The sequence below is a fragment of the Monomorium pharaonis genome, chromosome 8 (assembly GCF_013373865.1).
Source record: "Monomorium pharaonis isolate MP-MQ-018 chromosome 8, ASM1337386v2, whole genome shotgun sequence".
In the NCBI taxonomy this organism is placed as follows: Eukaryota; Metazoa; Arthropoda; class Insecta; order Hymenoptera; family Formicidae; genus Monomorium; species Monomorium pharaonis.
Genome location: NC_050474.1, coordinates 13,677,545 through 13,688,963, shown reverse-complemented (window position 1 = coordinate 13,688,963; position 11,419 = coordinate 13,677,545). Strand labels below are relative to the sequence as shown.

The 11,419-nt window shown below is 29.3% G+C and overlaps 2 protein-coding genes across 7 annotated transcripts; one reads left to right on the top strand and one right to left on the bottom strand.

The window, feature by feature from the left end:
* The first annotated feature begins 278 nt into the window (after window positions 1-278).
* On the top strand, window positions 279-3,625 carry LOC118647002 (putative nuclease HARBI1). 3 transcript variants are annotated; one of them, XM_036291040.1, is made up of 6 exons: window positions 279-300; window positions 1,203-1,302; window positions 1,426-2,088; window positions 2,271-2,417; window positions 2,515-2,782; window positions 3,070-3,625. In XM_036291040.1, exons 3-6 carry the CDS (start codon window positions 1,892-1,894, stop codon window positions 3,601-3,603), a joined length of 1,146 nt encoding a protein of 381 aa, XP_036146933.1. In that variant the 5' UTR covers window positions 279-300; window positions 1,203-1,302; window positions 1,426-1,891; the 3' UTR covers window positions 3,604-3,625. The 3 variants fall into 3 exon arrangements, with proteins under 3 accessions (XP_036146933.1, XP_036146932.1, XP_036146934.1); XM_036291039.1 differs by having other exon boundaries at window positions 281-300; window positions 1,203-2,088; XM_036291041.1 differs by lacking the exon at window positions 279-300 and having other exon boundaries at window positions 1,056-1,302; window positions 1,431-2,088.
* Window positions 3,601-11,185, bottom strand: LOC118647003. 4 transcript variants are annotated; one of them, XM_036291043.1, is made up of 7 exons: window positions 11,028-11,185; window positions 10,579-10,677; window positions 10,176-10,366; window positions 9,431-9,687; window positions 9,130-9,271; window positions 8,886-9,045; window positions 3,601-3,654 (listed from the first exon to the last, which is right to left on the bottom strand). In XM_036291043.1, exons 4-7 carry the CDS (start codon window positions 9,563-9,565, stop codon window positions 3,615-3,617), a joined length of 477 nt encoding a protein of 158 aa, XP_036146936.1. In that variant the 5' UTR covers window positions 9,566-9,687; window positions 10,176-10,366; window positions 10,579-10,677; window positions 11,028-11,185; the 3' UTR covers window positions 3,601-3,614. The 4 variants fall into 4 exon arrangements, with proteins under 4 accessions (XP_036146936.1, XP_036146935.1, XP_036146937.1 ...); XM_036291042.1 differs by lacking the exon at window positions 3,601-3,654 and adding an exon at window positions 8,442-8,500; XM_036291044.1 differs by lacking the exon at window positions 3,601-3,654 and adding an exon at window positions 8,458-8,495.
* Window positions 11,186-11,419: the final 234 nt, after the last annotated feature.

Here is an 11,419-nt window from a genome sequence, read left to right as displayed (position 1 = left end):
AGGAAGCGGGGCCCCGCAAGGGTAGCTGATAACGGGGAGGCACAATGGACTCAGTCTGAGTGCCAAAGTGGGCCTCGCAGGAGGACCGCCCCCGTCACCATTATTATTATTATTATTATTATTATTATTATTATATCTTCAATATATTCACAATATGTCTACAGTATGTTTGTATTATATGGGTTCATGCATAATGAGAGGAATAAAGAACAAGGAATTAAACATACAGAATTAGCAAGAAGAAAGAAGAAGAGGAATTAATCATTTTGCACATCAGGAAGCTATCGCGAGAAATGAAGTGTAATATCTGTTGAATATGCTGGGGTGCTTTGGGAAATTATGCTCAGATAATTGTAGGTTATAACCTAAATAATGTAGTATATAATGAAAATAATAAAGATAAATTATATAATAGTAAGATCCAAGTGCGGACATAAATCAAATATTCAGCATAGGACGTTTTGAATAGAACATCCGTTTAAATTCCAATAATGGACATTCTATGAATGTCTATTTTATGTCCATGGACATGTGGACCTGAATTGGACTTAAAATGGACGTCCTTGGAACATTCAGTGTTATTTGGGCACAACGGGGGGATGCAAGGGGACCTCCTGCCCCCCCTCCCCCTCCCGCATCCACCCCGTCCGAGTCGCTAACCCATGTACACATTGCAAACGCAGCACAATGTGTGAATATTTAATATGCGTTTGATTGAACGGTGTACAATTGAACAATGTGCAACTGAACGGTGTGCATCTTTCCGTGTGCAAATGATCAGTGTGCATCTTTCCGTGTGCAAATGATCAGTGTGCATTTTTCCGTGTGCAAATGATCAGTGCGCATCTTTCTGTGTGCAAATGATCGGTGCGCATTTCTTGGTGTGCAAATGAGTGATGGGCAAGTGAACGGTGTGCAAGTGAATGGTGTGCAAGTGAGCGGTGTGCAAATGAATGGTGTGCAACTTTTACGTGTCCAAGTGAACGGTGGGCATTTCTTTGTGTGCAAATATCGGTGGTCAAATTTTACGTGTGCATATAATTGGTGTACATTTTTAATAAAATTTCTTTTGTGTCCAAATGCATAGTGTGCAAATGCACCGTGTCCATTTGAACCGTGTGCAAGTGCACCGCTCCCAAAGTGATAATCATATAATCACGCAAATAAAATAACAATAAATAATATTAATATAAACTTTACAGCTTGATCAACACTATTTAATTTTGGAAAAGGCATACTCAGCCTCTCACGAAACTTTACGGCTATTATATGGATCGATCTACACTGGTTACAAAACTTGAGGTTATGTCCTAGATTAAATTATTGTCGTCCAATAATACTTACTTTTGTACTGGCGTCGAGAGTAGGAAAGACTGCTCGTTTTAGTAGTGCAAGCCGTAATCTTTATTATAATCCTTATTGCAGAACAGTCAGATAGATATGCACAGAAAGATAATGATCGAGAAAGAAGAGGTAATTTATGGGTGCAAATCGCGAAGACGCAAGACCCGAGCGATCAGCGGGGCATGCACACTAAACGCTCAAAAAAATTACCGGGACTAAAGCCACTCTAGAGGAATTGAAATTAAATAATTACTATTTTCTTTTATTTATTATCAAAACCATAACAATACTAATATAATTTGTATACTACATAATAACTAATAAAATTCAAAAAACCCCGCACACATCTGGAAAAGTGTTCCCGGTCAAATTGGCTGAAAGTGAGATATAGGGTGCGTTTCGATATTCACTGGCAGTACTGATGCTGTGACGTCATGAAGTAGAACTGCAAGATCGTTCCAATATTACTGCTGTTACTTTTATACTGTAATAACGGAACGATATACGCAGTGCTGTGGTCAGCTGTAGTTGGTTGTAGTACACAAAAATGGATCGAAAAATTTTGTTATTATCAGAATTTTCAAAATATTTGGTGGAATCTTCAGAAGATGAGTCGTCAGATGATGAAGATTTATTGTTATTAATTCTTTATAAACCAAATGTAATATCGCATGCTCGTTGCGAAAATTATGTTGAAAACGTCGTAGCCAAATATACAAACGAAGAGTTTCAAATGCATTTTCGGTAAGTAAATCACAAAAAATGTTAGTAAATCACGAAAAATTTAATGTTTGTGCTTTTACACAAAGTGAACAAGTTTTCTGAGCCAAGGATATTTTCAAACAAGCACAATATTGTTTCGATTTTATGCTCTAGATTTTCTCGCTAGCCAGAATGTGTGTGTATGTACTTATTAATTGTTTTAGAATGAAGCGGCATACTTTCCATTTTTTATTGGAATTATTAAGAGAGCAACTGAGTAAACAAAGTGAAAAATTCGGCAGACAACCAATTACACCTGAAAAACAATTACTGATTGCGATATGGATGTTGGCTACACCAAATTCTTATAGGTAAACATTATACATATTAATAATTTAATTAATTAGAATTAATTATTATTTAATTATAGTGAAAAAATGTACTACATTTAATAAATAAATTATTTAGATGTGTTGCAGACAGGTTTAATGTTGGAAAAGGCACTGCATGGAGAAGTGTGCGAAGAGTTGTTAACGCATTATATGCAAAAGTTGGAACATTTATTAAATGGCCGAGTAGAGAAGAAGCTATACAAACAATGGAAATTATAGAACATCGTTACGGTTTTCCAGGTGTAATTGGTGCAGTAGATGGCACATACATAAAAATTACTGCGCCAAAATGTAACAGTGAATCATACGTGAATAGAAAGGGATTCCATTCTATTCAATTACAAGTAAGAGTTGTTATTGTTATTAATTTTTTAATAATTTATATTTATATTTATAGTTTATTATAGTTTTGTATTTAGGAATTCGTATATGTTTCACTACTAAAGATTGATTTGTCCAACTTTAGTAAGCAAAGTAATAGTAGTTAAATTATACACATTTGTTTTTAGTTTATTTTCAAATTAAACACAGACATACATATGATTTAATTGTTAATTTGTTTATTAAGAAAAGAATAATTTATTTAAAAAAGTGTGAAGTGCATATATTTGTATACAATAATTTGTTTTAGGTTATTTGTGATGAACAACTATGTTTTATTCATTGTTACACGGGACAAGTGGGATCCGTGCACGACATGCGTGTTTTTCGATTGTCAAATGTCGAAAGCATGTTTAGAAATGAAAATTTTCCTAATGACAGTCACTTACTAGGTGATGCAGCATATTGTCTTTCTAAATATGTTATGGTTCCATTCAAAGACAACGGTCACTTAACTGAAAGACAAATTAATTTTAATAAACGTTTGTCTGCTGCAAGAATGATTGTAGAACGATCATTAGCTTTGTTAAAAGGTCGATTTCGGAGTATTTTGGATATTCTTCCTATGCAAAGAACAGATTTAATCCCGAAATACATTGTAGCTTGTTGTATTCTCCACAATATCTGTTTATTAAAAAATGATTTTGTAGATATTCCCATTATTATTAATGAACAAAACGTTGCACAACCAGAGTTAGCAAACGATGATGGGCAAAGAGAAGGCCAGGATAAGAGAAACGCTATTATGTATTTATTACAAAATAATTGTCAATCAAAAATATAAAGAAAAATTATTTATTTTTGTATGTTTGATATTATTTTATTACAGTTATACCTGCATAAATTAAAAATAAAAATTATTTAACTTTTAATTTATTTAAATATATCCTTATATTATTACATATATTACATATATTATGTATTATATAAACAAAAAAATACTTTGACTCAATCTGTATTATATAAACAAAAAAATACTTATCTCACAAGGGAACCTCGCGAACTCGAAAATTCTGATTTTAATGAAACTTGGCATAAATGTAGAGGGGGTAAATACATGAATTTAGAAATTTATCGTAGCTGCCCATAAACGGTTTAAAGGGGTGAAACCACCCTTCAAAGATTGAGACATTTCTCGTTTTCTCGATATATCTCGTAAACTAAACAAAATATTAAAAAATGTTTTATACAAAAGTTTTACAATAAAAGTACCTTTATCTAACTACAGTAATTAAATTTAAAAAAAAAATTTGTTTAAACAATTTTTTTTAATTTAAAAAAAAAATTTTTTTTTCAAAATTTTATTAATGTAGTTAGATAGAGATATGGTTACCATAAAACTTTTGTATAAAACATTTTTTGATATCTCCAATACTTTTCGAGATATATCGGAAAAAGCAAAAATCTGCTCTACACTATGCACTGAAAAAAGCATGAAAGAATGCGATAGCACCGCGACAGAGCGTTAAAATATATTTTAAAGAAATTTTTTATTAAGGTTTATTTATGATATTGAATATTATATGAGATACTAAAAATATAATAAAATAAAATAATATAAAATAATATTTTGTATAATATAATAATATGTAATAATATAATATAATAATGTCGCACGTAAATGCATGCTGATGTGAGTGAGAGAGAAAGAGTAAATAATATTAATATAATATAGCAATATAATAATATAATATAATATAAAATATTTATATCCAGACTTCTTGGTCCGGATCCATTAGGTGACATGCCAAAGAGTTCCTGATAGGAGTATGATTTCCATTCCTAAAATGTCTGCGGTGGTGTACTTTCAGCATGCTCTGGAAGGACTTTGGATATATTGTATAATATTCTGGAAAAATTATTTCGTCCTTCTGTCTTACGATTTATACATAGAGTTTGTCTATAATGTATAAAAAAACATTTAAATTATTACAAACATTACTAATAAACATTATAATTATCTAAATAAGAAATTTGTTACTTACGAACAATTCTTATATTTCGTAGTGTTTACAATTATGGTATTCTTCAAAAAAATGATACATGCAGAAATACTTCATGCACCAGGAGCAACGTATTACAGCAGGTTCACCACATGTGGAACAACGTGGAATTTCATGTATATTTTTTCCGGAGAAACAAAAATCGACTGGATTTTCAAACCTTGACGGCCGTTCTTCGATATAGCCACTTTTAAACCAGGCGTATTTGAAAAGATTATGGAATCGTGGAGAGGACAGCTGTATATGAGTTAACGATTGTAATTTAATGATATTATTTCTTAAATGTAAATTAATATCATAATTTAACAATGTAACTCGATCACTAAATGTCCTTACAAAGTTTTTCCATATTCTAAATCCATACACGTCAAGAGGTTTTTCCATATTCTAAATCCATACACGTCAACCACATCATTTCTGTGGTTTTTTTTGGTATTGTTAAAATCCGTACATCTTTATCTTTAGATGGCATAAATTCTTGTAGACTAGCGGGACAATGACCGCTCCAAGAATCTAATAATAATACACTGAAACTTCCAGTTGAAGGTAAAAATACATTTTTGAACCAAGATTGAAAGTGTTGTGTAGTTAATTTTCCTGATTTTGATGCTGCGATATAAACATTTGCAGGTCTAAACAAAGTTTCTTCTACGCGTGGTCCAAAACTTCCACTGGCTTCTTTTAATACCAAATAAAGAGGTGATTGTAATTGTCCGCTTGCAGAAATTGTGGGCATAATAGTGTAGCTGTGTGTAATTGCTGATTGTGATTGAACTATGGTTTCGACTGTTTTAACACCTTGGTTTGTTAACGTTCTGCCTGAATGTATCTCCAAATTGAAACCACTTTCATCTGCATTATATATATTTTGTAATTCAAAAAGATCTATAAATGATTTCACAGAACTTATAAATTCTTGGCATGCAATTTGTAATTGTTCTTGATTTGTTTTTGATGAACGGTTTATAAATTTTGTTATTTTTCTTGATATTATCCCATGCTTTCTTTTAAAATTTAATATCCACGTTGCTCCTGCTTTAAAATGAGGAAGATTAATTTCTTCTTTTGCTTCTAACGCCCATCGTTGCAAATCTAAATCATGAATAATACTGTTTTCTTCGTTAGCGTATTTGAATTTTTTGAAGACGTATCCAGAAATGTGTAATAATTTTTCTCTATGAGTACCCCCTTTTTGTAGAGATTGTTCCCACTGGTATAGCTGCGGTAATGACTTTACCTTTCTAAAACGGTGCTGCACTGTTGATAAAGTAAAACGTCCTTTTTTTCCACTTTTCCAGAATTCGACAGCTTTCCTTTTATAGTGAATATTTATAATTTCGCCTTCTTCCGATGTACAACTATCTTCTTCTTCATATTCATCATTGTCTTCAAGTTCTTCTATTTCGTCATCCGCGACAAATTCTGCTTCGGATAAGTTTGAGTCCCAATAATTTTCAAATTCTAATGTAGTATCGGTTTGTACCATAAATGATATATCATCCATTGAATTTTGTATAATATCCTTTATAGTATCGTGTAATTCTATTTCTTTGTTATTTACAGGTGTTTGTGGAATATTTGAAATTTGGAATGAAAGAATTAACATATTAAGAACATTTGTAGGATTCACGTGTACCATTTTGCTTTGTTATATTATAGATACAAATACTTTCAGTGCAAACTAAACTTTGCCAATTTTTAACACTAGAATCGTTAAACTTGTTAGTACAAGTAACACTTCTTTTATATACAGAGCCTTATCATTTATATAATCTTGTTCATATCTTTCTTTAATTAGAATCTTTTGAATAGAGAAAATTACTGAAAAATATCGTCATGTTTACAATACGTGACTAATCTAAATTTAATAAATGATACATCACGTATTCATTTTTATAAATACGTGATGTATCGTTTATTAAATTTAAATTAGTCACGTATTGTAAACATACATTTCAGTTTTAATTGCAATTTAGATTACTTATCTTTTATTAAAGAACGAAATTGCTAATTGTGATTGAATTATAAGAAAGTCTACCTTTTTTTCTTTAATGAAAGATAAATAATCTAAATTGCGATCTTCAATATATTATAATGGGGTCTGATCCTCAACGTTAGTCTTAACTCGAAGTGTGCATTTGTTATACCGTGAAGATGCAGCATATAAGAATCGAATACCCTGTTGATGGAGTAAGTAGTATAAGTTGTATGTGCAAGTTTTATGTGCAGTGGTGTAAAAATAATTATAATGTTAATAATGTTAATAATATAATTTCAGTATGTATTTGTGGGTGAAGAGCCGATGCAGCGTGTGTCATTCCTCAATAATACTATAGTGGAAATACCAATAAATGACAATCATTCCTCTACGGGAGGGCCTAGTGTCCGTGCGCGGACCGATTAATCAACGAGTAAGTTTTTTATTATATATTCAAAGTAGGGTTCTAAATAATGCATTACTTTTTGTAATGCATTACGGTTTTATTAAAAAATATTTTTTTAATAACCCATACGAAGATTCTCAATTATGCATTACTTTTGAAATAAGTAATGCGATTTTTTTCATTACGCATTATTGTTTTAATAATTAATGAGTAAAGAAATAATTACATATTAAAAAATTATAATTAATGCATTATTTTTTAATTTGCATTTTTATTACCCTAATTTAAAGTATATTGTTGTTCAATGTATAATGCCACACTAAAATATGTTAATTTTGTATCTAGACATGGATATATCTCGATAACATCCACATACATGGATTTATTAATATAAGAAAAAGATTTTGGAAGCGATACTTTCGCAAGATCGACAGAGAGCGAAATAATGCTTTAATTAACGAATCATATGGCCGATTTGGATTGGCAGATGTCGTCGATCTGCGTCGACTTTTTGGCATGTCACCGCTAATGGATCCGGACCAAGAAGTCTGGATATAAATATTTTATATTATATTATATTATTATATTGCTATATTATATTAATATTATTTACTCTTTCTCTCTCACTCACATCAGCATGCATTTACGTGCGACATTATTATACTATATTATTACATATTATTATATTATACAAAATATTATTTTATATTATTTTATTTTATTATATTTTTAGTATCTCATATAATATTCAATATCATAAATAAACCTTAATAAAAAATTTCTTTAAAATATATTTTAACGCTCTGTCGCGGTGCTATCGCATTCTTTCATGCTTTTTTCAGTGCATAGTGTAGAGCAGATTTTTGCTTTTTCCGATATATCTCGAAAAGTATTGGAGATATCAAAAAATGTTTTATACAAAAGTTTTATGGTAACCATATCTCTATCTAACTACATTAATAAAATTTTGAAAAAAAAATTTTTTTTCAAAAATTAAAAAAAAATTGTTTAAACAAATTTTTTTTTAAATTTAATTACTGTAGTTAGATAGAGGTACTTTTATTGTAAAACTTTTGTATAAAACATTTTTTAATATTTTGTTTAGTTTACGAGATATATCGAGAAAACGAAAAATGTCTTAATCTTTGAAGGGTGGTTTCACCCCTTTAAACCGTTTATGGGCAGCTACGATAAATTTCTAAATTCATGTATTTACCCCCTCTACATTTATGCCAAGTTTCATTAAAATCAGAATTTTCGAGTTCGCGAGGTTCCCTTGTCAGTCATATCTATGCTAAACACAAAAATATAATTTTTATTTAATATTTCCTAAATTTATAACTCAAAATTATGTAAAAAAAATAATTTGGAAAACTTGAATAACTATTGTAGTATCACATGCAACGTATTCTCAAAAACTTAATAATATTAACTAAAAATATGACTATTTTTTCTTTTAAAGCAGTTATTTTTTGTATCAATCTAAATTGTATTAAGTTGTTATTTAAAAAATAAAACATAATTATAAAAATTCAAATTAATATTTTAGTATCACATGTAATATTTTAAATCAAAACTTAATCTTATTATCACATGTAACATTTTAAATCAAAAACTTAATATAAAGTAAACACATGTATCACATATATTCATTTTTTACTTTCTGAGCTAATAATTACTTTTTTTGTAGAAAAGTTTCCATTAAATTTTCAATGCGCTTAAACGCATTCATTTTCTCATTGTGCTGATTCTCTCTAATTTCTGCTCTCTTCTTTCTTTCTTCCTTAGAATCTGTTATAAATTGTTCTATAAATGTGTTTAATTTTCTTCTCTTAATACCTAAAATTAAAATTATAAAATTATAAAATGCTCACTTATAATAAATTCACTTTATAAATGTATATAACATAATTTTAATTTTACATGTTTCTCGTGGATCGTCCTTTTTTTCTTTAAAATTGCCTAAAACCGCGACATTGTTTTCGTCATCAATTTCTTGAATTTGAGATCCAGCCACTGCTAATGGTTGCACCCATGGTTTATCCGCAAATAACTCGTGCATAACCTAAAGCAAAAAAAGGAACAAATGTTAATTTCATTTTACATTTCTATTTTTAAAATAATGTCTATAACACTTTTTAAGAAAATACAATATATATAGCAAGCATAAAATAAAATATTTTTAACATGCATAAAAAAATAAGCTATTAAAAATATATAACACCTTATAATATTCCCATTTCCTGTAATTATTACCACTTTTCTTATTGTGATCTAGAACGACTTTGTAGGTACGTTTTAAAGTCTGAAATTTCGTGGAGCATTTTACACCTGTTACATCATAACCCTTATCCTGCATTAGCCTTGCAATTTTTTCCCAGTTTTGCTTTACAGTACATTTGCCACTGTAGAACTCCTTTTTATATTCCCCATATAAATTTATGAGTAACAAAGTCTCATCTTTACCCCAAATATGAGTGCCTGTAACAATCAAAAGTTCGTTATTTAAGCACAAATACGGATGTTACAAAAACAGTTTTATATTGTAGTCATTAACATAAAAAATCCACTTGTAATTATGTACATAAATCTATATAATAATTAATTTAATAACAATAACTACTTTAGTAAATATTATAAATAAAACTGTTTATTAATAACTATATTTACACTATAACAAATTGTAACATCTGTAACATATATTTCTGTAAATATCATGCAACTAATTTAATAATTTTTGATTATGTAATTATGCCGTAATTATGTAACATTTTATAATAACAGAAACATTTGAGATATATATAATACTATTAATTATGTAATGATTTATTGAATCTTTGTACTTTATGTTGGTAAAAAATAAAATGTAGATTATAACATTAACGATATGTTGACGATAATGTTACAGAGATTTATTAAACTTTGTATTTTAGATTATTATATTAATGTAAGTACCAAGTTTAGCTTACCTTCTACATTTTCTGCATTGTCATTATTGCTACTAGTTGCACTACTACTTGTACTATTACTGGTTATACTAGTATTGTAGTTCTATTGCGTGTAGTACTATTACTTGTAGTACTATTACTGGTTGTACTAGTATTTGTAGTACTATTACGTGTAGTACTATTACTGCAGGTTGCACTAGTACTTGCATTTGCTAAACCATTTAACAAAAATTAATATTATTTATTTTACATATGTACATATAATAGAAAAAATGTTTTATACTTGAAACTACTTAGTTAAGCTATCAATATACTGTAATTCATTAAAAAAACTTACATAATTTTACAATCACAGAGCTTATTACTTAATTTTACAATCACAGAATTTATAAAAGTTTCTAATTTTGTCTATTATTATACTTACGTTCATCGATAGTCCGTGCTGAATTACAAGGTAAGTATATAAAAGGTTGCACAGTAACTTTTTTGGCCTCTTCTAATAAAAATGTCGCAAAAGCCATATCTATAATATGCAAAGTAACAATAATATTTTCTTATTTCTAAAAAAATGAAATCTGTTTTTTTTACAGCAAAACTGATTGCACTAGTTTTGAGGTTATCTTTCTTTCTCGATATCGGCTATGTTCAGCAAAAAAAGTAGTTCTGCAACTGTTGAAAGATTTTTCAATATGATTAATTCTTGCTCTTGATTCATGTTGAATATAAATGTATAAACTAATTATATAAAAAAATTTTACACAGTTACAAAGCTGCTTTTTCTGATAAATGTGATTATTGAAAAAAGATAAATTTGACAACCAGTTCAGCTATGAACAAATGTATAGATATTATTAACTATAATGACATTGATACCTTGTTCTGCTCTCCGTGCATTTTTTTTATTTGTGATAATTTTATAATCTTTATTGTTATCAGCATCAATAAGTGTAAGTTCTTCTAGTGCCGCCATGTTTCTACGTTTCTACTGCGACTGCCTCGCCTCGCGAGCCGCAGTAATAAAAGTAGGAAGTGATGACAAAATCTATGACGTCATATAAACATGAAAACACTTTAAAAGCTTACTTCCATGTATATTGGAACGGACTCGCAGTACTGTCAGTACTGCCAGTGAATATCGAAACGCACCCATAATGTACTCCATGACGTGCTGATTAAATATGTCCATAGGACCCGGGTCAAGAAAATCTCTACATTTTGATATACGGAGCTTTGAATGTTGAAAATATGGCATTTTTAATTATCGT